Source organism: Momordica charantia (assembly GCF_013281855.1).
Source record: "Momordica charantia cultivar OHB3-1 chromosome 4 unlocalized genomic scaffold, Mcharantia_2.0 BLBB01000004.1, whole genome shotgun sequence".
Lineage (NCBI taxonomy): Eukaryota > Viridiplantae > Streptophyta > Magnoliopsida > Cucurbitales > Cucurbitaceae > Momordica > Momordica charantia.
In genome coordinates, this window is record NW_028275162.1 from 29,395,953 (window position 1) to 29,420,598 (window position 24,646).

The following is a 24,646-nucleotide window of genomic DNA, read 5'->3' on the forward strand; positions in this document are numbered from 1 at the left end:
GTTCAATTAGAGATAAATAGACCGAATAGTAAAAATTCAAGAATAAAACTTATAATATGAATTCAGAAAAAGAATATTTAATTATGAGCAATAATAATAAGTGAAAATTTGTTTTCTATTGAAAGAAAAAGAAAAAAGAGAAATGGAGAGTCGGGGGACCACAGAAGTGGTGGGTGATGATGATCATCTGTTGTTCATCATGACGGCCTTCACTTTCTGTCCTCACTCACTCCTCACTCCTCACTGCGTTTCAACTTTCAACTTCCATTATTTTAGCTTTTTTTACTATAAATAATAAATAAAAATAATTGCTCATTATAAATTAGTGGATTTCATCATTCAAATTTCCACCCCAAAAAAACTATACACAAACAACCCTACAAAATACTAATCCGAGGAAAAAAATATGTACACATCATGTCTCCTTTGTCTCGAATTTCTCGACAAAAAATTAAAAGAAAAAACCAATTATTGAGAGATATTTATTCTTTTTGGAAATAATTCTTCTTTTTTACTGATCTGCCAAAATGATGATTAAATTATGTATATAATATGATTTTATTTATAGTATGTACAAAAAAGCTTAATTTTAAGTTTACTAACCATTGATGTATTATTTAAATAAATAAATAAACCACACACGTCGACTTCATTATTGGTGATATTAATCGAATTGATTAATTAGGGTTTTCATTAAAATTTCATATTCTCCTACTCCACCTAACTCATACATTTCTTAAACAAATTATTAATATTAGCTAATATTTTGTTGTTCCTTAGCAGTTAATTGTTATCTTATTAAAGAAATTTAATAGCTTATAGTACTTCATAATCAAATACTGCAAAAATGCATTTATCATGCAATTTAGGTCATAAAAATCGGATTTTTTTAAATGTTTAGTTGGAAGAAAATTCTTTTCAACAATACTATCCGCGACCAAAATAGTCAATACGAAGGAGCATAGCTTAGTTATAGTCTTCTTAAAGGTCCAAGAGTTCCAATGTTTATTAAGCTAAAAAAATCTAAATATACAAATCAACTATCAACCCAAAGTACAAACTACAAATCTAGGTACCATCCTATATATGATATATATTATTGTTTCACAAACAATTTAAATAAATCAAGCCAATAATACATATTATTGGCTAAATTATTTTATAACAAATAATAAATAAGAGACAAATTTCATACCCTACTGAATTATTATTATTAGAGATGGAGTGGTAGCTCAACAACCCTCCTCAACTCTCATCCCATCTCCGTGAAAAAAACTATCTTGTTAAATCTATATCTTCTCAATAAGTCATCCCCGGATCTCCATTAAAAAATTTTGAATTAAATCTTAGAATGTTTTCTTCTAATAACCATTAAATACATATTTGAAATCTAATAATAATTAATATGTCAATTACAGCTAAACTAATTCTAATAATCGTTGGTTATAGATTTAAAATTTAGATGATATGTCCAACCCGTCAGCCAAGTCTCTCCTGCTAGCTTATTGGTGAGAGGTAAATAATGAATAACGTGGGTTTTACAAATACAGAGAGAGAGAGAAATTGGTCCAAAGGGATTACAACTTGAGAGAGAGAGAGAGATCGGACCAAATTAAGCATTGCAAGTTGATAATTTCGTAAACTACAAACACAATGTCGGGAGGCGTCACATGTAACGATACAGCCCAAAACAATTATAGAGCCAAATAATACACAGAGATAGAGAGAGAGAGAGAGAGAGAGAGAGAGATTTGACTAATTTTGAACTTGAATTTGACGTAATTGACAAACAATTCCAGCGCAGTAAACCAACAGCAAAGAGAAAACGCATTGATCGATATTCATAATATTCATATATATTTCTTCCAGTTTTCTTCAGACACCTCACATGAATATTAGTCAGATAAGACGCGGATTAATTAAACTAATTAATCAAATCAACCACTTATCTCGTCGCATCCATCCGGCGGCGGCGGGGACCTCACCAGCAGATCGAAGGAACTTCTCGGCGTTCTCGGAAGGCACACGATCGACTCCGAGACGCCGCAGGTCCGTTTGCAGGAAGAGTACAGATTCAAGAACCCGAACCGGTCGCTCAAGCTTCTCGAAATCGCCTTGCCGCCATTGCTGCCGCCGCCGCCGCTCCAAAGCTCGGCGGCGGCGGAGGCGCGGTCCTTGGAGCACTCGACGAAGGCGTCAAAGAAAGGATCCCGCTGCGAGTTGTGGCGGTTCGATTTCCTCCATTCTTGAAATCCGAAACGCTTGGAGGAGGGCGGAGTGGTGGAATTGGGAGGCAGGGGGAGGAGAGAGGTCAGCGGGGAGGCGGAATCTTGCCGGAGCCTGGCCGGAGACTGTAATTTCTTGGGGATTCCGGGCAGATGCTCCCATGAGAAGGGAATGGCGCCGGAGAATGATCGGATCGGAGTGGCGGAGGAGAGGGGAGAGTCATCGGGAAAGTAGTAGGAGCCGCGGGAGGAGGAGGAGGAGGAGAGGGAGGAAGAAGAAGAAAAAGAATGAGTCCGGCGAGAAGATTGAAACATCGTCTCTTTCTCTGACTCTTCACATTCTCTTCTGAAAGAATTTGGGGATTCGCTTTCTGCGCGCACACACGCACCGCTACAAGTTTCAAAGAAATTCGTTTCTTATGTATATATATATGTAAATGTAAATTATTTTTAATATTTTATTATCTTTGTGAGTGATATTCGTATTATTGTGGAGAAAAGAAAACCCGTGGGAAGTGGAGAGATAAAGTTTCATTTAATAAGAAAAGGATCTCATTTTTGTGGTCTGGAACATGATTAAGTTTTGCAGTCTTTTTTTCTTCTAAAATAAGTTTCCTTTTCTTATTTTCTCTCCCAAACAATTTGTCAACGTAAGTTTATGTTTTAAGTTACAGCACCTAAACTCAGTTTAAATGTTCTGCCATTCATGTCTCTTCTTCCACTCCCCTAATGTGTCACAGAAAATTTTAAAAAAGAAAAATCACATGCATTAAATTTTAAAATTAAATAAATTTAAGGGTTTCGTAAATTCCACAACACGAAAACCGAATTTTGTATGAAAATTACGTGTCTTTAAGATATAAGGTCTAAAAAATGAATTAGATATTGAGATTCGAAGCCCAATCATGATTTAAACTCAATTAATATTTAAAATTTCCGTCAATTCAAACAGTTAGGTGGAAAAGATGTTCATTACCTTAATTCAAATGGAAGATTCAATCTCGTGTAACCACAATTTATAAACTAAATATATAATAATAATAATAACAACAACTTAAAATTGTATTCCGCGCATCTCATATATTTGATGTCATTTAATATATACAATTAAAAACATTAAATTAGTTACTTAAAAAACCAAAGATGGCTAATAAAAGATTTGAATCTAATATTTAATTCTTTACACCCAATCGACATTTTTGTCTCTCAGTTTTTTTTAGGTACAACATTTTTATCAATCAGTTAAACTAAAAGAAATCCCGAGTAATTGTTTGTGACATTAAATACCGAAAGCGAAATTTGGCCACTAACCCAAAATCCACGTGTCGATTGGCAATTGGCTGATGGACCACGATTACCGCCTGGCCTGTAACGCTACCTGAACCCGACCAAGGAAATGCTATTCAATTACTTTTTATTTTTTCCATTAAAAGAAAAAAGAGATTTTCTAAATACAGAGGTCAAAAGGTTTCATTGAGATCGAGAATTCTGAAAAAAGAAAAAGAAAAAAAAAAAGAGTCGCAGAGGCAGACGCAGATCCGCATCGATCATGTGGTTAAGCCATGGTTTTCTGGCCCTAGCTTCCGGTAACAGTGCCCTTCTATCGAGGCTCGGCTCAGCCGGTAGCCGGTCGGCAGCCACCTCTCTACGAAACGTCTGAAGATTCTGCAAATCGTGCCCTCGCTCGCTAGCTCATGGCGGCTTCGAGGAATCTGGCCATACGAGACGAAGAGAGGGCCTCGGAGGACTCTCCGGCGGCGAAGAAATCTAAATCCGAGAGATATCCTCTAACGCGCTGGGGAGTGGCGGTGGCTCTCGGCGGTTTTTTGGTCTTCTCCGCCTTGCTCTTCTGCATTTACCGCGCAATGCCGCCTCCCGACTACCATATGATTAAGCTGCCACGTTCCCTCGCCGATCTTCGTAGGCTCAAGTAGGTCCTTTTTTTTTTTCTTTTTTTTCTTTCCATAATTTTCATAAATTTTGAAAACATATTAAGTAATTTAAATTTATTTAACTCACCCGACTTAAAAACTTCCTTTGGAATAGCTGACATTGCTTCCTTATTCATTTCATGTTAACAAATCGTGATACGTTACTCATTTTATACTGGTATTTCTCGTGAATTGCATTAATATCTGAGTACCATTGCATTAGAGGAGATGCAGAGTGTGAGATAGAAAAGAGTGAAGGAACTAGAGTACAAGTTCGAAGCTATCTGTAGAAGGAAAAGACATTGTTGAGGCTAAGAGTTGCTCTGTTGTTTTGTTCAACTAAACTTATCAAGTCACCCGAAGTTGACCCGAAAAATCAAAGGGACTTTGGGATTAAAACTTCCAATCACCACCTAGGCTAGGATATTAGAATTTAGTCAGAAATTTGTCCTAATCGGAGTACGTATAAGCCATGGTATTAAAAAAAGAAAAAGTCTAAATATATTTGGTGGTTTTGATGGCCAGCAATTCAAGAGATGTCTTTGGAGAGCTAGGCGACTAATGAAGAAGAGGAGATGAAGCTTTCAGAAATGACTAATGTAAAAATTGGATGGAGACATAATAACTTTCAGATAGGACACTGTATAGCTTACACTATAGTCCGAAAAACACGATATTAGGTGACTGTCTGAAATGAATCCCCTGTTAGCAAGCTAAGTCAGAATTAGAGTCTATAATCAGTCTTTTTCAACTAATTCAACCCATTTCTCACCACCAACCCCACACCCAAAAAAATAATAAATAAAAAGGAAGAAAAAAAGAAGCTGCTGCTGCTATATATTTTATTTCATGGTGATGTGTTCTTGTTGTTTCTCAATATGTGTTGACTTTGATATTTGGTGGGTTCCACTTCCATTTGATAGTTTGATTGCCAATTGGCATAGCAAAATTTAGACAGATTATGCCTATCCATCCAAGATGCATTTGTCTTTTAAATTTGTGAACCAGAGATCATCTTGGAAGCTACGCCAAGGGTCACCCTGCACAGTTCATCCTGGGTTATTGCTCCACCTACATATTTATGCAAACTTTTATGATCCCTGGAACAGTTTTCTTGTCATTGTTGGCTGGAGCTCTTTTTGGAGTTGTTAGAGGAATTATACTAGTCGTTTTCAATGCTACGGCCGGAGCTACTTCTTGTTTCTTTCTTTCCAAGTTAATTGGCAGACCTATAGTTAGTTGGATGTGGCCTGAAAAATTGAAACTCTTCCAGTCAGAGGTAATCCCATTCCATCCTTGGTCCTTAATGTCGAGTGATTTTCACTGCTCTTACCTCTGAATGTGCATGTGGTTCCAGATAGCAAAGCAGAGAGAGAAGCTGCTTAATTACATGATTTTTCTGAGGATAACGCCTACACTACCCAACATTTTTATTAACTTGGCATCACCTATTGTCGATATACCATTTCATGTTTTCTTCTTGGCTACGCTGATCGGTCTTGTTCCATCATCTTATATTATGGTCAGGGTAAGTTTTTCAAATCACTCTAGACTCTAGACTATGCTTTTACATTGTTCAAAAATTTTGCTTTTGCCTAGATCAATGCATTATTAACTCTAATTCTAGCTTTTGCACAAGCATGTACTTTCTATATGTACACTTGTGTTTTAATGCCATAATGACTATGACTTCAATTCACTATAATTATGAAAATGGTTTTCTATTTCTTTCATGGGATTCCCTTTATGGCACATGAAGATTTGATCTGCGTTTACGTTCCCAACTTCACAAAAATTTGAGTTTCTAATCCTCTCTTATTTCATCAGGCCGGTCTTGCTCTTGGGGATCTCAAGTCTGTCAAGGATTTGTATGATTTCAAAACTTTGACAGTACTCTTCTTCATCAGTTCTCTGTCCGTACTTCCCACCCTTTTAAAGAGAAAGCGAACATACGAATGAAGCGTACTAAATTCTAATTATTTAACCATGAGTTATCAGGATCTACCATCTACTGGAATCAAGGATAGGAGGATCTAAGTCTAAATTATGTCAATGTTTAATTACTGAATCTTCACTGAAGCTTATTCTTTTGGACTATGAGCATAATATTATTTTTTCATGACTTCTACCCAGAAGCAGCATAGCATAGAAATTCATAAAGTGGAAGTTTTTGGGTCTTTCTACAGAGTGTTGGTATCAACTTTGGAGATAATATTCAGATTTGACAGACGACACATATAACTGCTGCAATTGAAGAACTGTAACTGAAATTACAAAAGTGAAACTCACTGGTTATTATGCCATCTTCACCCCACTTCTCTCTACGGTTCTCTAACGGTGCAACTCGAGTTGGCTGTCTGGTACAACCTGTAGAACACCTGGTTGTTCTGCCGAGCGAAGCAGACAAATTTGTTTGGTCAGTCAGCTAATGAGTGAACAACCTAAAACAACATTGAGGCAATTATTGCCAGAACACAAAATGACAGATATAGGACTTTTCACCATCTCCATGGCAATTATTGAAGTATACATTGAATTAACAAACCAGATCCGATAATTCATAAATATCTTGTATTCGTTCATTTGAAACTGGATTTGAATCAACTACTAAGTTTATGAACATAAATACCAAAATTACGGAGAAATTTCTATGTCTATTAACAAAATAATACTAAACGGACGATGATAACTTGTTGGGGGTAACCCTTATTATATTGGCCATTTGTAACCACCATAACTTGCTAGCTAAATGCGTTAAAGGATTTAAAAGATCATTTTATTTGAACAAACTAATTGTCAAATCCTCTTTCATCGATGATTGCAAAGAATTAATGAAGTTTAAATTTTGAAGTATAATTCAACTTAAACTATTTCATAGCTATCACTTAAAAAAGACTTTGAGAAGAAGAATTTGAAAGAGGATCTAAGGAAAAAAACAAAGCAATATTAAAATGGTAATAGAAAAGATGAATCTTGAGCGTAAAGAGATAGAAGTAAAAGAATCAATCCAAGCTTCAAGCGTGGCTAATTGAAAACAGGCAAAATATAGGTTAAAAGCGTGGCTAATCCAAGCTTAAAAAAGACTTTTAGTTTTTGTATTTAATTATTCATGTAGATATAAATGTGTCACATGTACATGAAAATTAGTTGTTAGTTATAATAATTTAGGCACAAATGAAATGCCCAAAACTGCCTACAAAAAATAGTCATACAAGCATGAACGAAAGAAAAAAAAGATTCGTCGTTCATAAGCCACACAAAAGAGCAAGAGCATGAAGTATAGGAATCTCATTGATCGTCGATGCTCAGACCACGTATCTCACGAAGTTAGTCAATTCAGAGGATTTCAAAAAACACAAAACAGTAGAATTGACAAGAGGAAGATTTGAAAAGAAAAAAAAGATTTCCTGCTCGGCATGGGTTTAGGTTAAGGAAGCCAAAACCCCAAACGCCATGATACAATGGTTAATGCAGAAGATGCAAGCTATTCAAAGCTGAAGACATCGTCTGATCAGTCCACAACTCATGCATTTGAGTTGTGGAGAACATGAATCCCTAGATATCATCCTCGATCCATCAAACTTAATCAATTCAATTAACAAAATCGATTTCGAGAAACAGACAAGTGATATTAAACTTACGGGAAATTCGAGAAACCTGGTCGGGAGTGAGCTTTGCAGAGAATCCACGAGCAGCCGACTTGTAGCTGTAAATAAGCGCATCCTTCGCCGCCTCCTCACTGCAAATGGAAACCAGCGGCGCTCTTATTTTCCAATTTCGATTCCCTGATCTTCTCTTCGCATGGGGGGAGAGAGAGAGAGAGAGAGAGAGAGAGAGAGAGAGAGAGACGAACCTGCCGAGGACAGAGGCTAGGGTTCGGATGTGGAAGTGCTCGGGTTCCTCATCCGTTGGCGTTTCGGTGTAGACGATGTGAACTGCGGGCCGCGATGACGCAGAGGACGAGACCGTGGAAGCGGTGGCAGAAGTTTCATCAGCCTCAGCCATGGCAGCAGATATCGAAATGGCGAAGAAAGACACCAACAGAAGCAATAATGAAGATCGCAAGGCAGTACTTCGCATCGCGTATTTAATACGATAATCTCAATTGGAACAGTAACACAGAAGATAAACTTCATCGAGTCGTACGCCTGATTAGCATGAATTATTGAAATGGATCTTTCCTTTTTGGGAAGCACCGACAAATTTAACGTGACAAGAGATGAATGTGGCTTCGATCCTCTCGGATTTTGAATTTTGGCGATTAGCTCTCAGCAACGAATATCCAAGAGAACACCAGTCCGCGGACAAGTGCTGATTCTATAGCAATAACAAAATTCACAATACGACTTCAGCTAAACTTAAGGATAGGATACTAACTTATCTATTTTCTATTCTATAGAGAATGCTTAAAGCAAGTAGACATGCATAACTACAATTGTTTAATCAACATTCCAATTTTGAAGTCCAAATGGTATGCATCTTGTGCAGTTCTCTCAAGTCACTGGACTTCAAAGACATTTTGTAGAGCTCCCTGAGCCTTGAAGCTTCACCACATCTGTTGGGTGTCGTCTGGGGTTGAGATGCACAAGATTTGCTTGCACTTGTTGGAAGTGTCATTGCCACCATTTTCTTCAATAGCATTTGCAGATGGTTCCAAAATTTGGAATGAATATCGGGATGCTCGGTTTTCAGAGAATCTGCATCAGCATCGGATATGTGTCGTCCTCCGAGCATGCGAGAGAATGCCAATTCTAGCATCTGCAGAGGAGAAATAATTAGTTGCATGCAAATCAATAGTATGCCATGCGAGTGAATGGGTGCTTTAAAGACATGCAAAAACAAACTAGAGCTCGACATCAGAAGAGCAGACACTGAAACGAGTGGTCAGTGATATGACAGATCATTTACAGGAAAAAACTAATGAGTACCCAGAAAACCAAACAATTACAGTTCGAAAACTGGAAAGAAAGGCCTATATGAGACTCAATGTACAGAAATAAGAATATGGTGTATATGATGAATCTCTACAAGTTACAGAGGGATATGCTAAGGTTATGGCATGAAATATTAGAGAGAGAGTGAGTTCATACTGCGGTTGAGTGTAAAGAGCTCGACAAGCTTAATGAAAGAGCTGATCGTTCAACCAGAATGGTTAGGTACATAGAGGGATGTGTTTTAGGTCCATAAAACTCCACGGCTTTTTGCCAGTTCCTCTCAGCCAAGGAAGCATACTGTTTTACCCGTTGGGGAATGCTGTTATCATCTTTAGACAAGCTCTTTTTCCCGCCATCGGACTCTAAATACTTCAAAGAACAATTTTTTTGGTAACAAGCTAACTGAAAATAAGCATATGCAGCTTCCTGTTTACGTATGTCACCCAAAGATTCATATGTAGATAATGCCTCCCTAATGGCATCATTTGCTGAAATCTTATGCTTTTTCAATCCTTTCTTGGATCCTCTGTTATTAGAATTCCCATAAACTGACCCAATATCTTCCAATGTTTCAGTATCATGTACCTCGTTTATATCTAGCCTTGCTAAAAGCATACCAAGCCTCAGATACGTGTGAGCAAGCTGTGTGTAAACCTCAATCCTCAGGTTGCCAGGCACAGTAGCAGAATCTTCAGCAACTGTATTCAGTTCTTTGTTCGCGGCCCCATAATATCTTAGTGATTCGGTATATTCAAGTTCTGCAGTCTCCAATGCTTGGTAATATGCATTCTGTACAATTGCATGTGCTTTTAGATCTTCAATCTTCGACACTATCTCCTCAGCTAATGCTCGCCTCCCATGACCCAAATTACAGTTGATCAATATGATGTTTGTATGATCAGAAACAGCTCTAAATGCATCTATGGCATCTGCAAATGCTGTTTCAGCTTTTTTCAGCTCCTTCCTTTCAAGTCTCCATCGACCTAGTTCGTTGCAAACCCAACCCTTTTTCCTCATAACAGATTGCAGTTCCACGGACCCAGCTGGGAGTTGACCTAACGCCTTTTTAGCTTCCTTATAGCAGCTTAGGGCTGCAGTTAAATTGCATTCTGATCCTCCAGAGACAGAACCTCCAAGATACTTGAAAATCCCACCAGCTTTAACTTTCTGAGACTCCTTGGAATTCAAATGAGATTGAGAGGTCTCACTAAGAACATTACCGCAAGTCTCTACATTATCATCCACTTCTTCAGAATTATCCACACAGAATTTTGCCCCACAATTAACTGTTTTGCAAGTCTCTACTTGGATTCGGGCATCTCTTTTTGAGTCTAGATGTCTAGGGTTAGAGCCCATTCCATTCTTAATCTTTGGACAATTATAATCATGTTCTCGGTCTCCTGAAACTGAGTAGGCAGTACAAGACTTAAAATGCGTCTTTTTCCCATGCTTTCTGCTGTAGACTATTGAGTCTCCCCTACTACTACTAGCACTGCTTCCACTGTTTGCCCTATCACTCTGGCAGCTGCAATTTACCAAGGAGCAAGCACTGCAGTTCTTAAATTGCCCTAGTTTCTTCTTGAGCCTATTAACTTCTTTCACTACTTCAGACGACATCTTCAATTCTCTTGTGGAAAAGTTCTTTTCTGCTTTTTCAGAGGTTTCTCTACCATATATCGAGTGGAACTCCACATATACATCTCCAACTAATGTCCATGTCTTGGCCCAAAAGAGATAAGTGGAAGAATAATGATCTAAAGAAAATTCATCACAATGCAAATCTACTTCTTTCAGATCTTGATTGAATGATCTGAACTTTTTGTCTTTATCATTCAATTTATTCTGCAAAAGCGGGGTACCCACCATTGAGGAAATGAATCTGGTCTCTTCAAGTTCCTGGGGCATTGATCCATAAACAAGACATGCCAATTCTACAACTTTTAAAGCCTGATGCAGCTGGCCGTCCTCCTTATATGCTTGGGCAAGAGCCAAATATGACTCCCCAAGCAAAAGAACCAATTTCCATAATTTATGGTCCAATTTTGATTTTGGAAGCCATTCGCGAAGGTCACAGACTTCAATACAGTCAGCATCACCACATGCACAGACAGAGATATTAACAGCAGAAGGTAGACTATCGTGCACTGCACCAATATGGTCCACTATCTTTGGTTCCGAGCTTTGTAGCTGGCGCATCCATCTAAGAGACTTGATAGCTTGAGAAACATGATGTATTGCAGCTAACTTGGAAGATATTGGATCAGCAACAGTTTGAACTACCTGTGGGGCAGTAGGAGATACTTTACAAACTGCAAAGCTTTCCTCGTCTTCGGAATTTTCTGCAGCCACCAATGGTTCTATCCCTTGTGGATCTCTCAAGGGTATCAGCTTCCTTGGAGAAGGTACATGGGCCTCTGATGTTATTAATGAAGAAGCTTCCGACGACAAATTTTGATGACAAGGATCAACGTCCCCAAGTTTGTCTCCTCCAACAAGAGAGGAGGAATCTTCATACTTGCCCGTTTCTGATATACTGCTTAAAAAGTCCAAGGACTCTTCTTCTTCAGCATCCATAACTTCAACTTCACATCCTAGTGGAAGAGAATCCAATGTTAAATCCAACTCTTCGTCATAGTTTAAAATGAGCCTTGCAAACTGTTCATGAGCAAATGCACGTACCACCTGCTCAGCACAGCCTTGATTGTCAGTTATCTAAATATTCAAGTAAAACTTGTCCACAAAATGCAAAAAGATGCAATCCTAAGGAAATGTTAGAAACAATATCATTACCAGGTGATCAGGCTCATCGAGAAAATCTAAACACTTCTTAAAGAACCTCGCACATTTGGCCTTATTAGATGGATTCTGCAAAAGAGACAACCACAATTGCAACAACCAACTATTTCCAAGATGCAAAAAGAGGAGATAGAAGTAAGAGCCTTCCTCACCATAGAAAGTGAAAGTCGGTGAGCTATACGGTAGAGGAGTGTGCCAAACGAAAATAAGGAGTCGCATCTCCCTCTATACAGCAATGAGGGTAAGGAATTCGAGCTATCATCAAAATCACTTGAAGAATGGTTCTTAGGAATTAGAGAAAGATCAAAAAGCTGAATCCCATCTTCACCCGCACCTTTATAAAGCTGCAAATATTTGATGTTAAGTATACGAATGAGGTTGACTGGCCACCCAGAATTAACTTATGATTTAGGTATGGGGGAAAACTGTAACATTACCCAATAAGCCCCAGGATCTTGCTTGCAGTTTTCTTGGAGAAATCTCAAGACAGAAAGGCCATTTTGTTGTACCACGTATGGATGAAAAGCAGGAGTACCATCATCGGAGACCCCTTTTAATAGGAAGATATCATCTGTTTTCAGAAGCTCGTAACCCTGAACAACACCATTTTCATGATAACAAATGGCCAATTCAGGCACACTTGCCATGACATTATCAAGCCAAGCTTCAAGCCAAGTTAGTGGAGTGACCTGGAAAAAAAAAAGTGTTAACATAATAATAATCATTAAACTCGGTAAATCTTCACGACTATGTCCCACCTGTCTGGTAATATCCCACAAATGCAAACTCACAGCAACATACTTTTCATTACTGAACAGAAGCAGGTCACTGCCAAGAAGCATACGGAAATTGTAAAATTGCCAAAAAAGAACACGCAGAAATTCTTCATCACCAACTCTTCTATGCTTTTCAGACTCTTTCACTGAGCACCTCGGTTTGCCACCAACTTCTGAAACCTTTTTGACAGGATCACGCTTCTTATTTCTCTTGCCCTTCTTACATCCCCAGAAGAAGGCGTCTTGCTTAACTTCTTTATATTGGGCACAAGAATTAAAGTCTTTTTGTGAAACACCATCAGTCTGCTCCAGGACCTGAGACGTACTTCCTCCAGGGAGAACGGAAGACTTAGATTGCTCCTCTGTTGTGGCATGATGAGTTGGAGGACAATCACAAGCCTCCATTCTAACCGAATGCATTGCAAAATTCAAAAATAAAGATTGTTCTGCACACTTTGCTTGATTTTTATGCCTCCTAACAAGCTTTTCTCCCTCCTCCACATCAGGCCTGCACTTCCACCAAGAAGATCAAGGAAAATCTGATATCATAATTACATTTTCCATGACATCTAACAACCATGTAAAAGAAAGTATGCCTGGAACTTTAACTGCAACTAGGAGACATCCAAGCACATACCCAGTATTCAGAACAAGAGCTTGTCCAATGCGATAAACAGCAATGGATAATCGGGCCTTTGAATAAGGCATTTTAAAGATCTGCTTAAGAATGTCAGCTGGAGCAATCACATCTATTTCATCTCCATAATCAACCAAACCAGATACAGCAAGAGCCTCAGATTTTCTGGTAAGATTTGAAGTAACAGCACCCCCATCCCAAGTTAAATCTGAAACATGTGAATGCTAGTGTCATCCAAGTGATACCGAAGCTTTTAGAAAGCAAAATTACAATGTTGCAGAAGCATTAACTACCTCAAGTGAGATCTTAAAAGTTATAAAGGACTGTTTCCCAGTATAATAGAACAGAAACTCCAACAAAATAAAAGTCTGCAGACTTTCAATTGTGATCTCTGCAGACTTTCAATTGTAATCTTTGGCATACGTTAACTATAAACATAACTTTTTTATTTAAAAAAAATGAGAAATAGGATACCTCTCCCATTACAGAGGCATCCAACGCTCTAATCTAGATCAACCAGGGAAATAAGATCTCCGTTCTCCCTTGAATTCTATTCGCCTTTAATGTTCTAGATTCCATGCATTATTATGCATCATGATGGAGATAATGACTTAAGACCCGGAGTAAATGATATTTGGAACAAGGAAGTCAGTCAGTATACGAAAGAATTGCAATTTCTGTGCAATAAGAAGCAAATAGTTCTTTAAGTCAAATGCATTCCTTCCAAATCAAGCTTATAATTGTATTTTGGTTCATTGACAAGAGACAGTCAACAGGAGGAGAATGGAATAGTACGTATAGCAATAACGTTGCCATTAAAGTTGCATCTGAGCGCATGCTTATCACTTTAGAATTGCATAGAGCTATAGTATATCATATCAAACTAAAAAGATATCCCGAGTCAACAAGATAAGCTCATTTATTTCTGTCACATGCCAGATCGTTAAACCACAAGGCTTAAAAGTTATACTCTAGCAATGCGCTATATCAGCAAAATTACAAGCACTATAGATAAATGGCAGAAACGAACCTCCAGCGACCTTCGACTGGAGTGCCCCAATTGGGAGAATCTTCTCGTGGGAATTAGAAGGAAGTGGAGGCAAATTGAGATCTGTCTCAGTCGGAAGCACTCGATACCGTGGAGCTGACACCCTTCCACAAACAAAATCAACCACACAAACACATAAAGACAAGTTCATTCTAAAATTCAAAAAAGACGAAAATACTTCACATGATCGTGATTAGAAACAGAATAACAAATCAGCAACAGACAGAAACGAGGGAAAGAGGAGGTTCAATACGTTTGGCGCGAAGGAACCAGAGCAGAATGGAAGGCGTGAAAATCTTTATCAGTGGGAACGGGGATAGAGCCGCAGAGAAAACCACCGGCGGGTTTTGGTCTCACTATTTCCAGTTTTCCAACACATTGAACCTCTCGCGAGGAACCCTCAGAAGACGCCGGCGACGCCTCCATGGATGTAATATAACGCCACCGCCTTTAGGATTAGGAACCCTCAGGTCCGGGGAGTCTCTGAGTTTACCGACCTGTCGGTTCTGGGATTCCGGCGTCTCTCCGTCCGTCGATTAGCCAAATTCGAAGCCGGAGGCCACGTCTTTCGGCTGTTTGCCTCTGTAAGTGCAAAATTGATTAAGTAGTTTATTTTTAATATAAAAGTTTTGAAATATATAATTTTTTTTTTCGAGCTAGGGATGGGATTCGAACCCAAGACTTTTAGTGAGAGATAAATCACTTCAACTATACTCTTTGGCATATAATTTTGTATTTTTGTTCTTGGTCGTGTGTGTGTGTATATATAATCGTATTTAATCTTCCAGGAGTTTCGATTTTCTTTATAGAAAATCTCAAACTTCGTGTAAAAGGAATTGGAAAATGGGAAGTGCATCCTCCACCCACCCATATAAGTCTTTGATGTATAATTTTGTTTCCAATCTTTTTTATTTTACCGCCAACCTAAATATAATTTTTTAGTTAACGTATATATACAGTTTTTTTCCCAACACATTTATTTTATATTTAATAGGAGTGTAATTTAGATATAAAAAAATTTATAATTTAATTGATTCAAATATACATTAACAAAAAGTTTGACGTTGAAATTTTAATCTCATGCATTATTGAACTAAAAATAATATTTATTTTATCCAACAAGGACCATCTCTAACATAACTAAAAATAACAGATAATAACATAGATAATATATGAGGATAAGGACCTTTTGATCAAAGTACGTTAACCATTTGAGCTATATTCGGTTTGGCATAAATAATGGTTAATACTATGGCTAATTAATAATTTATATATATACATATAATACATACACACACGGCGCAGATGCTCACGTGAACGGAAGAAGGCTAGATGAACCTTCAGATTATAGATGGGCCAGAGACAGGCCCAGTGTTAGATCACATTTTTGGGCATTGTACATGACTAAAAGGAAATGGGCCATGAACAATATAATAGGCCCAATATTTTGGGCCCATCAGCATAACTAAAAACAAGTGGGCCCTGAGCTGATTGGTTAAATCACAACTTTATTTATCTATCATCATCATATATATAAAAATAATATTGAACTATGGTAACAGCGTATACCGCTGTTTAAAAAAGGTAATTTTAGAAAATGCCAAACAAATTATAAATTTGAAGAGTGGTTAGCTTAAAAATAGGAGAATCTCCACATTTTTTTGTACGAAACTACCCTTCTTTAAAAAATATTTTCTACTAATTTTTTTCCAACCTACTTTTATTGGAGAATCTATAAAAAATATATATATAGAAAAAAACATTTATTAAATTAAAATCTAAAAGAAAATATAAACAATGGAACTGTTTTTTATTAAATGACACTAAAAAAATTATTTAAAAAATATATAATAAATCTTAATAAAAAGATAAAATTAGAAATAGATCACCTTAGATGATGTGTAAGCAATAGTATTTAGAATAGAATGGCAGTATTTTATTTTATTTTTATTTTTATTCATTAAGAATATGTATATATTGTACATGAAAACGAAATTTGCCAAATCCAATATAAAAGATAGACAGAGATTAATATATCCAAAGGAAAGAATCCAAACTTGAATAAATGAAAAATGCCAAAACCATTACAGCTAGCAATTGCTTTGCATTGCCATTTCATACTCTTTTGAAAGATACTTCTTCCTCAAAAATCTCCAGTGAAATCTAACTTATTTTCTGAAAAATGTAATACAAATAATTGAAAGACTATTAATATAATACAAATCTCATCTTTAATGGATTATTAAACTCTCACTTTTGTGTCTAACAAATCTCTAAGCATAGGGACCTATTAAACACAAAATTAAAAGCTCAATCATTTATGAAACAAAATTTAAAGTTCAGGACATATTAAACCCACATTAAAAGTTTAAGAATCTATTAAACGTTTTTTTAAAATTCGAAGTTCTATTAGACACAACCCTCGTTGTTGAAGGCCAAAATTGTAATTTAAGCTGATAAAAGAAAACAGTAGAAACTTCTAATATTGATAGTGTTAAATGTATATGGTAGGAGAGTGGTCCACTCTTTTGGATCCATGTAAAGAATCTTCAAACACAGCTGTTATTTAAAGCCAATATATATTTATAAGATACTGACATCAATATATGGCTCTATCTAACACCTCCATCATTACAAATTGGAAGAACTTCAATCCCTCTACCTATATTACATTTTTAATATCAATTCATATTACATTGTTTCTTCTTAGATTATTTAGTCCTTCAAAGTTTTAACCAAATTTCATGCATTTCCTTGAAGATGTTCTTTTAAGCCACGTCACTTTGTGAACAAGCCTATGATTTAACTTTTGATCTCATGCGTGTGAATTCTGAAAAGTGATACAACTGGTGTAAAGTTAAAAGGAACAAATTCTTACCTTTTGATTGGACAATACAAAAAATAGAGAGATCAAATTATCTATACGGTTCTATATTATAGTTAGCGAAAAAGTAACACTTAAAATCAAATGTAAAATTGAGATGCTAAACTGTATATTTTAGAGTACTTTCTTATTTCTACTGTCCATCACTAAAAATCTTTCGGTCTCCTACTTGAGTGGCGAGCAGCATAGTCTTAAGTCAACAAGGAAGTATTGCAATGAACTTTTAGGACTAAAAATGTAAATTAATTTCTTTATCTAAAGATAAATCAAATAAAAGAGGGCAATATATATATAAATACATGGACGAAGGCATTGCACCCCACCTTCACATCTTAGCAGAGGCATTATTTGGGCATATCTTCTTCACAAATGAAGCCAATCAGTTTCCTTTTCATTCTCCTTCTCCTTCTATTTCTCCTCCAGGTATTGTATACATATTACATATGATTTTAGATTTCACCTTTTTTTTTTCAGTAACCAAAATTAACAAGTTACATTTAATGTTAATTTTTCTTTTTCTTTCTGCATTTTCTTCTTTTCTATTGTATTGCTGCAGGCTTTATCAGAGGCTTCTCCCTCTTACAGTACTGTGAGTGTCCTCCATATATCCTCTCTCTTCAAGTATTGGAATTGGGAAATTTTGGGATTTTATTGGATTCGCTAATGCTGTTGAAAATAACTGCTTAAAAACTTAAACTTGTCTCTAGTATTGATTTAAAACTCATGTGCAAGAGAAATATTGAGCATAAGTTCGAGGGATGTTTGGTGCTCGTGGTTATAATAAAGCTATTTAAATTGTGCATAGTTTATGTAATTCATGTTCAATATGTGAATAACCAATCTAGTGAAACACTATAAAAATTAACGTTTTTTCTGATGCTACAAAATGTCAAGGAAAATTTTGAAAATAGTCGAGAGAGATATTTTGTCTGACTACTTTCTGTACGTCGGGAAAGCTTATAATTCTTGTAGTGAAATATGAATATTGACCTTGGATTCAGGTGAATAAAGGGAGTAACAGGGTAGCTGTGGACAAAAAACATCAGCAAAGTCCAAAAATAAGTAAGTCGCCATGCAAGTTTCCAATATAATGATAAAATTGAAGAAAAATGTTAAAGAAAAGTGATTAATGGTTGAATTTGGTTGGATTATTAGATTGCAAGTATGCGTGCTCAAGGCGATGCATGAAGGCGTCGAGAAAGAAAATATGTATGCGCGCGTGTGGAAGTTGCTGCAGCCGATGCCACTGCGTCCCGCCCGGCACGTACGGCAACCACCAGCTCTGCCCTTGCTATGCTCGCCTCAAGACACACGCCAACAAGCCCAAGTGCCCCTAAATTAAATACACACTCCAATTTCACATAATACTATGGATCCACTGTGGACTCATTCTGCACTATTTTCATTTATGTTAAATACTGTTAAAAATTCAGTTACTGTTGTGATCCAATTGGTACCCATTTTAGTATTATAGGGTATTGACGCAGTAGCAAGATCCAAATTCGAGCCCTCCTGTGTTGAGAAATAAAAAAAGGAGGAGAATTTGTATCCATTTAAATTTAAGATGAAATGTATGTCATATCCTTTACGTATTATAAAATTACATGTTGGGTGATTTTTCACTCGAAACAAATTCACGTTGGACCACACATGGATGGAATACCAACGATAGAATAAAGGACATAGGCTTCAACTTTTTTTTTTTTTTTGCCTTTTTTCTATGACTGAGATAATCATAAAAATTAGTAATTTACCTATACTTACAGTTGGTATAATCAGTTCTACATCAACCGTGTAATTTTATCCAAGATAATATAACGTAAATCCATATTGTAAGAGCTATTAAATTTAAATTGAATTTATATGATCCCGTTTCTTCCGTATATTAGATATCGTAAACTAAATTAATATTTGAGTCCACGAGAAAGTCCGATGCGGAGGGCAAAAGGGTAAATTCAGGGGCATTTGAGCTTGCCGTCGTGGGTGGTCATGTTGGCGTAGCAAGGGCAGAGGTCACGGTGGCCGGAAGTTCCCGGCGGCACGCAGTGGCATCTGCTGCAGCACGTCTTGCATGCTCTTATGCAAATCTTCTGCCTTGAAGCCTTGCTGCATCGATACTCGCATTTTCCTTTACAGTCTTCTTAATACAATATTCACACCATCCCATCCTCTTAATATTCTTTAACCAATATTCAAATAAAATAAGAATAAAGCAGAACTATAAAATAAAAAAAGCATACCTATCTTTTGGGAATATTCAACCATAGATAGAGACCCACCATAGCTCTGCATCTAAGAAAGAAAAGAACAAGAAGATGAAGAAAAAGAGAATAATAGCACAAATAAATATTTAAACATTAAGAAATTTGATTTATAATATTCTTTTATTGAAGAGAAAACATACATTGTGCATGAATACAAGCAAAAAAAAGATTGCCAAGAATTTTGTTGCATTGAGAGCACCCATTAGAGAGAGAGAGAGAGAGAGAGAGAGAGAATATGTGCTAAATAAAATGGGGTTGAAGGGCAGTGGGTGTGGTTTTATATAGCAGAGAGAAGGGGGAGGAAAAGAGAGGTTACTTTCTCAAGTCATGAAGATGTTGCTTTTGCACAAAACTTGGATGGAATGATAGCATTTCTTTAATGTATCCAAGTATAAATGTTATATATGCATAAGAATACTATTACTCTAATAATACTTTTCCATTAAAAAAAAGCGCAAAAGGGTATACGAAGAATATTACATCTATTTTGCCAATCTGAGTAGAGCTCAACTGGTTAAGGCACTTATCTCAAACAAAAATGTCGTAAATTTGAACGTATTCAAAGAAGAAAAAGGGGAAAATATTACATCTATTTTAGTTCCGAATAAACTTGTAGTCATGCAAACTTTATGCAACAAGCCATTACCTATCAAACTTAATTAGAAGTTGCGTAGTTGTTTTGAGAAACAACTTGTTGTGGGTTGTTTTGGAGGGCAAACTTCATATACTTCAGAACAAAAAGTCAGTACAGATATGTTACAAATACATATTTTTTTACAAAGTTATCTGTTCTTTTATGATTTTTTAGTTTAATTTCATGGATGATGGTTTATACAACATTTTTCCAAAATCTTTGACTCTTGGATTTTTATTTCAAATGGAGAATAACCTTAACGTTTACAAGTTACACAAAGAAACTCGTCAGTAATGTTTAACATTTTCTTTCTAGAAGTTCGGGAAACTTTTTCTTCAAAAAACTAATGAAGGAAAAAATAATAAAGAAAAGGTAGCTTCAATTTCCATAAAATATTCTTAACAGTTTAAGGCACCAGATAAAACTTTGGCAATTTTATGTTAAAAGAATATACAAATGAGAGAGGGAGAAAACAAGGTATGCATGCATCTATGAACATTAAAACATTGATCCAAGTAACTGACAAATGATAATTCAGACATGATTTTCTAAGATATTCAATAGGTAGCTTCATATGTACAAATTAAGATTTTTAGAAAAAATTCTGGAAAAGAAAATGTACCTAGAATCGAACCCAGCATCTGGTGCATTTCGCCATGCAGTCTCCTTTACAATCAACATTGTAGCCCAATACCTTGGGATTACGCAGAAGAAGGTTCCTGAGTGATTTGCCTTGAATTCCCCACTCCTTGTCCAACAATTGTATATTGGTTTTCAGCTCCTGCTCAAGATTGCATCCAAGAACTTCTGGGAATTTTTTTAGAAGCTTACAGAGATCATCATCAGAAAGGCCGAGTGTCCTCAGATATTCCAGTATGTCATTTACAATTTCAATCTTTGGGACTTCCTTCTTTCTGTCTTCGCCCCAGTAGGGCGAATGAATGTGGCCGAACGCCTTTCCGAGCATCTTATCCTGCTCCTCAGCACTGAAGCTGAACATGGACAGAGCTTGTCGGCAAGCTTCCCATGTCTTCTTATCCTCATCACTTAATATCAAGCTTTCAACTTGAGCAGTTGAATGGATTTCCCACTTCCTGGGACAGGGACTATGTCTCCTCGCATCCTTTGTCACGTTCTTCCAAGGACGATTGGAGAAGCTCACGTTTGAACATGCACCATCTGGTTTGGCTGTCACAAAGCCAGGCTGCAACGAGAATTTGGAATAAAGTATAAAATCCTAAAAAAAGAATTTGTGAAATTAGTGCTTGAGCAATGCATAACAATAAGCTCCTGCAGTTCTCTCTGATGGGTCCATATTAATCCATGATATAAGGCAAAAAATTGCTTACTCACAGTAGAAAAGCAGAAGCGAGTTGCAGAATCAACTGTTGATATGGGAGACACCAATGCTTTTCCTAGCATCCCTGTACATTACTAAGAAACTGTCTAGTAAGAATGTGATTATCATATAAAACACAACTCATCTCACACAGCTCCTATTTATAATAAAATATTTCAATTGAATCAACAATTAATCCATTCAACTACGGAGAAGATCCAAGCGAGTTAATGCAACAAAGAGAAGTTTATTCTACAAAATTCAGAGTTTTGAACTTATGATTACCTCCCGAAATTAGAATTTCCAAAGCAGCCGTACTACCAGTAAAAGTTTATCGAAGAGCTGGTCAGATGAATTTTCATGCAAAATCGTGTTTCAGCCTAGTAAGATCGTCAACTTTGATCCAAGCTCTGTGTTCAAGAGGACAAAAATACTTTGATCAAGAAAGTCACATAAGAAATTGGAATAAAATACAATTCAACAAGTACCGCATGCATAAAAAGGACCCACCAAAAACTTAAAGACTTACAAGTGTGCCCCCAGATAGAAATAGCAAAAGGAGTTCCCATAAAAATATGTTAACTGATAGTGAAAGCATTCAAGTGCACGGAATTCTGAATTCCAAAATAAGAATGCTATCATAAAACTTAATAGATGTGCGGTGTGCCTATTTAGACAGATGGCTAACTAGGATCCCTTTCAAAGTCGGTTCCACAGGTAAGATCAGCGGCCATGCTCACAATAGAGCTTTCAAAAGAATTCGTTGTATGAAACATTTACTAAATGGAAGAATGAAGATGAAGCAAAAGATGGTTGAGATCCTCAGAAGCCTCTTAGAGGGCATTGATATGCAGTCATTGATTTATGGGACAGAGTTCAATCCCATTCATGTGCCATTCAAAACATAGACATCTCATTTCTACCAATCTTATTCATAAACTATGCTTCTTCTTTTTTTTTATATCCGTGAGTGTCGGGGTTAGCTGAATCAATCATCGATGTTTTCCACCAGCAATGAAGAAGTGGTTAGTCGTTCGGCTTATTTGGATGGCACCTACAATAACAGAAATCCCGAAAGCAAACAACCACTCAAGCTAGTGCTTAGGTAAAATGCTCCACAGCCAATTTCCGTCGATTTTGGAGTTTCATCAACACGTACACGCTTAGCAATTTCAAACAAACAAATATTTCTTCCTTCAGACTGCCAGTTGCTAAAACGTGGTCGATATAAAGATTTAGTTTATGGAGCTGCCAAACTAAAGGTAAGCAAAAGTCTCCCAAACAATGCACTAGAATCATGCAAAGATGCAATATGCACACTACGTTTTACGACAACATCTTGCAGCAAATTTTGCATCTAACATCCTCCTCCTCCAATAGAAAACGCCAATAAGGCAGTATCGCAATTCTATACAAAGTTGAACTTGATCATTATAAGAGGAACTCAGAACTAATATCTGGATATTGTAGTTAGTTGAATTGAATTGAGAACTTACAAGAAGCAGAAGCCATGAGGAGCTTAGTGAACGCGGAAAAGAAACAGTAAACTGCTTGAATCCAATCAAAAGTAGCTGAAATTTGAAGACTAATTGCTGGCACAGAGATTAAAGTCAGAAGTAGAGTTGAGATTGTGCAGGGGAACGGGAAATTGAAGAAGAAGGGTGAGCCCGCGGGAGTTGGGCGGATGCGGACCACGGATTCTCCTCTTGTCCTTTGCTTGCAGCCAATAGCCATGTTCGCGGTTCGCCCCCATCTCGATTATCGAACCGACCGCTCATTTCTTTTCCTTTTATTTATTTATTTCCACATTTTCTGTATTAATAATTTTTTTTTACTAAATTAGTGAAATTCTATTAAATTTTTGTTGTTCTAGTTTTCTAGAAATATAAGTAAAGATTTTCTTCATTAATTCGACTACTCCTTTTTTCTCTTTCATTGTTTGAGTTCAATAAATCTGGCTGATAGATATTTTGAGGTAGGGATGACAAAAATACCCGCATGTTTAATCTCCGTGGGTACTCCACCCGATCAGGTCGGGGATTCCCATCGAGACGGGGTCAAATCGGAGATTCCAATCGGGTGCCCTGATGGGGACAGGGAGGTCCTCGCCCCGTCCTCGACCCAACATGTTTAATATTTTATTAGTATGTATATTTTTATATATGATAAATTAATAATAATAATAATAATAATAATAATATTAATTTTTATAATATTTTATAATTGGTTTAAAAGGAAATTCAATACCTCCAATCCCGTAAAATATTAATAAATGGATACCCGCCCATTGGCATCTCTACTTTAAGGTTACTAATTAACTAAATTATATTTTAATTAACTAATAAACTCTAATCTTAACATAAATGTTTGTGGTTAATTTAAGTTAGTGATAATTATTATTACTATCATTCAAGAAAATGTTAAATGTGCATATATTTTTCAAATATCTTAGAATAAAGTTCAGAAAATTTTATATTTTTTTTTGGCAAAAGTTAATCATAAACTAATTTTAACACTGACGAAAATTATATTTTAACTAAATAAGAAACCGTTTTTTATATAGATAGCATATATATGGATGGTCAAAGCGGTTGTCATATCTACAAATTTATCACAAAAAGGAAAAAAAGAAGGAAAAAAGTATGAAGTAAATGAATTACATGTAGCAAAAATAATGTAACAATAACTAAAACAATATTTTGAAAGTTCAACTACCAAGTTTGGAATATATATGACAATTCAAAATCTAAATAGATATTTAAAAATTCAATAGGATATTTAAAACTAGTTGGATTAAAACTAGCAAATACAAAATCCCAATGATCTTTTTTTTTTAGTACAAAATCCCACTGATCTTTTTCTTTACTCATGTAATATTTTTATGTCAAATGTTTTTTTTTCGAGACAATGTAAAATGTTATAATCTCCTATTTAAAAGTTTAGTTATTTATTTTAATTAGTTATTGTTTGTCAATACTATTTTTTTAGGATGTCTGTTTATTAATATTAAGTAACTTGTTAAAATATATATTTTTTCAGTTAATGCAATTTTATTAATATAAATTAATTAATTTTCTTTAATTATTTTATTAATATAAACTAAGAATTTAAAATTAATTCATTATTATTAAATAACGGAACAATAAAATTGATTAATATTTTATATCTATAATCGGCT

The 24,646-nt window shown here is 36.1% G+C and overlaps 7 protein-coding genes across 14 annotated transcripts; 2 read left to right on the forward strand and 5 right to left on the reverse strand.

Moving 5' to 3' along the window:
• Window positions 1-1,750: 1,750 nt before the first annotated feature.
• Window positions 1,751-2,957, reverse strand: LOC111020211 (uncharacterized). Its single transcript, XM_022296808.2, has one exon. It carries the CDS (start codon window positions 2,538-2,540, stop codon window positions 1,938-1,940), a length of 603 nt encoding a protein of 200 aa, XP_022152500.1. The 5' UTR covers window positions 2,541-2,957; the 3' UTR covers window positions 1,751-1,937.
• Window positions 2,958-3,279: 322 nt separating this feature from the next.
• On the reverse strand, window positions 3,280-8,376 carry LOC111020217 (subtilisin-like protease SBT3.3). 3 transcript variants are annotated; one of them, XM_022296815.2, is made up of 4 exons: window positions 8,010-8,376; window positions 7,798-7,895; window positions 6,446-6,543; window positions 3,280-3,603 (listed from the first exon to the last, which is right to left on the reverse strand). In XM_022296815.2, exons 1-3 carry the CDS (start codon window positions 8,234-8,236, stop codon window positions 6,488-6,490), a joined length of 381 nt encoding a protein of 126 aa, XP_022152507.1. In that variant the 5' UTR covers window positions 8,237-8,376; the 3' UTR covers window positions 3,280-3,603; window positions 6,446-6,487. The 3 variants fall into 3 exon arrangements, with proteins under 3 accessions (XP_022152507.1, XP_022152506.1, XP_022152508.1); XM_022296814.2 differs by lacking the exon at window positions 3,280-3,603 and having other exon boundaries at window positions 6,280-6,543; XM_022296816.2 differs by lacking the exon at window positions 3,280-3,603 and having other exon boundaries at window positions 6,280-6,597.
• Window positions 3,610-6,156, forward strand: LOC111020216 (putative membrane protein At4g09580). The gene is made up of 4 exons (XM_022296813.2): window positions 3,610-4,155; window positions 5,165-5,435; window positions 5,514-5,684; window positions 5,984-6,156. The coding sequence occupies exons 1-4, from the start codon at window positions 3,920-3,922 to the stop codon at window positions 6,113-6,115; spliced, it is 810 nt and encodes a 269-aa protein (XP_022152505.1). The 5' UTR covers window positions 3,610-3,919; the 3' UTR covers window positions 6,116-6,156.
• Window positions 8,377-8,437: 61 nt separating the features above from the next.
• LOC111020215 (erythroid differentiation factor-like protein) lies at window positions 8,438-14,972 on the reverse strand. The gene is made up of 9 exons (XM_022296811.2): window positions 14,601-14,972; window positions 14,330-14,451; window positions 13,300-13,507; window positions 12,645-13,170; window positions 12,324-12,575; window positions 12,039-12,230; window positions 11,881-11,955; window positions 9,247-11,772; window positions 8,438-8,914 (listed from the first exon to the last, which is right to left on the reverse strand). Exons 1-9 carry the CDS (start codon window positions 14,771-14,773, stop codon window positions 8,600-8,602), a joined length of 4,389 nt encoding a protein of 1,462 aa, XP_022152503.1. The 5' UTR covers window positions 14,774-14,972; the 3' UTR covers window positions 8,438-8,599.
• Window positions 14,973-17,529: 2,557 nt separating this feature from the next.
• LOC111020228 (cypmaclein) lies at window positions 17,530-18,864 on the forward strand. The gene is made up of 4 exons (XM_022296832.2): window positions 17,530-17,654; window positions 17,788-17,820; window positions 18,233-18,293; window positions 18,387-18,864. Exons 1-4 carry the CDS (start codon window positions 17,601-17,603, stop codon window positions 18,566-18,568), a joined length of 330 nt encoding a protein of 109 aa, XP_022152524.1. The 5' UTR covers window positions 17,530-17,600; the 3' UTR covers window positions 18,569-18,864.
• Window positions 18,865-19,059: 195 nt separating this feature from the next.
• LOC148212113 (cypmaclein-like) lies at window positions 19,060-19,794 on the reverse strand. The gene is made up of 3 exons (XM_088122725.1): window positions 19,636-19,794; window positions 19,472-19,523; window positions 19,060-19,368 (listed from the first exon to the last, which is right to left on the reverse strand). Exons 1-3 carry the CDS (start codon window positions 19,696-19,698, stop codon window positions 19,187-19,189), a joined length of 297 nt encoding a protein of 98 aa, XP_087978851.1. The 5' UTR covers window positions 19,699-19,794; the 3' UTR covers window positions 19,060-19,186.
• Window positions 19,122-23,226, reverse strand: LOC111020227 (Mitochondrial transcription termination factor family protein). Of its 6 annotated transcripts, none has more exons than XR_002602641.2 (6): window positions 22,965-23,226; window positions 21,754-21,878; window positions 21,483-21,553; window positions 20,752-21,366; window positions 19,472-19,523; window positions 19,122-19,337 (listed from the first exon to the last, which is right to left on the reverse strand). XR_002602641.2 is itself a non-coding variant. In XM_022296830.2 (5 exons), the coding sequence occupies exons 3-4, from the start codon at window positions 21,549-21,551 to the stop codon at window positions 20,752-20,754; spliced, it is 684 nt and encodes a 227-aa protein (XP_022152522.1). In that variant the 5' UTR covers window positions 21,552-21,563; window positions 21,754-21,878; window positions 22,965-23,226; the 3' UTR covers window positions 19,122-19,523. The 6 variants fall into 6 exon arrangements, 4 of the variants coding, with proteins under 4 accessions (XP_022152522.1, XP_022152521.1, XP_087978850.1 ...); XR_002602640.2 differs by having other exon boundaries at window positions 19,335-19,368; window positions 22,965-23,225; XM_022296830.2 differs by having other exon boundaries at window positions 19,122-19,523; window positions 21,483-21,563.
• Between the last annotated feature and the right edge of the window lie 1,420 nt (window positions 23,227-24,646).

Bases quoted from the DNA above. Each gene is read 5' to 3' on its own strand.
- LOC111020227 (XM_022296830.2), bottom strand. From the start codon at position 21,551: ATGCTAGGAAAAGCATTGGTGTCTCCCATATCAACAGTTGATTCTGCA. The intron at 21,367-21,482 runs GTGAGTAAGCAA...TTCTTTTTTTAG, and splicing joins CTCGCTTCTGCTTTTCTACT to GATTTTATACTTTATTCCAA.
- LOC111020215 (XM_022296811.2), bottom strand. From the start codon at position 14,773: ATGGAGGCGTCGCCGGCGTCTTCTGAGGGTTCCTCGCGAGAGGTTCAA. The intron at 13,508-14,329 runs GTTCGTTTCTGC...CACATGTTTCAG, and splicing joins CCAGTCGAAGGTCGCTGGAG to ATTTAACTTGGGATGGGGGT. The intron at 8,915-9,246 runs GTATGAACTCAC...TCTCCTCTGCAG, and splicing joins GCTCTTTACACTCAACCGCA to ATGCTAGAATTGGCATTCTC.
- LOC111020216 (XM_022296813.2), top strand. From the start codon at position 3,920: ATGGCGGCTTCGAGGAATCTGGCCATACGAGACGAAGAGAGGGCCTCG. The intron at 4,156-5,164 runs GTAGGTCCTTTT...TTTGTGAACCAG, and splicing joins GCCGATCTTCGTAGGCTCAA to AGATCATCTTGGAAGCTACG. The intron at 5,436-5,513 runs GTAATCCCATTC...ATGTGGTTCCAG, and splicing joins TGAAACTCTTCCAGTCAGAG to ATAGCAAAGCAGAGAGAGAA.
- LOC111020228 (XM_022296832.2), top strand. From the start codon at position 17,601: ATGAAGCCAATCAGTTTCCTTTTCATTCTCCTTCTCCTTCTATTTCTC. The intron at 17,655-17,787 runs GTATTGTATACA...GTATTGCTGCAG, and splicing joins TCCTTCTATTTCTCCTCCAG to GCTTTATCAGAGGCTTCTCC. The intron at 18,294-18,386 runs GTAAGTCGCCAT...TTGGATTATTAG, and splicing joins TCAGCAAAGTCCAAAAATAA to ATTGCAAGTATGCGTGCTCA.
- LOC111020211 (XM_022296808.2), bottom strand. From the start codon at position 2,540: ATGTTTCAATCTTCTCGCCGGACTCATTCTTTTTCTTCTTCTTCCTCC.
- LOC148212113 (XM_088122725.1), bottom strand. From the start codon at position 19,698: ATGGGTGCTCTCAATGCAACAAAATTCTTGGCAATCTTTTTTTTGCTT. The intron at 19,524-19,635 runs GTATGTTTTCTC...TTTCTTTCTTAG, and splicing joins TGCTTGTATTCATGCACAAT to ATGCAGAGCTATGGTGGGTC. The intron at 19,369-19,471 runs GTATGCTTTTTT...TGTATTAAGAAG, and splicing joins TGAATATTCCCAAAAGATAG to ACTGTAAAGGAAAATGCGAG.
- LOC111020217 (XM_022296815.2), bottom strand. From the start codon at position 8,236: ATGCGAAGTACTGCCTTGCGATCTTCATTATTGCTTCTGTTGGTGTCT. The intron at 7,896-8,009 runs GTTCGTCTCTCT...TTCCATTTGCAG, and splicing joins CTAGCCTCTGTCCTCGGCAG to TGAGGAGGCGGCGAAGGATG. The intron at 6,544-7,797 runs GTAAGTTTAATA...TTCGCTCGGCAG, and splicing joins CCAGGTTTCTCGAATTTCCC to AACAACCAGGTGTTCTACAG.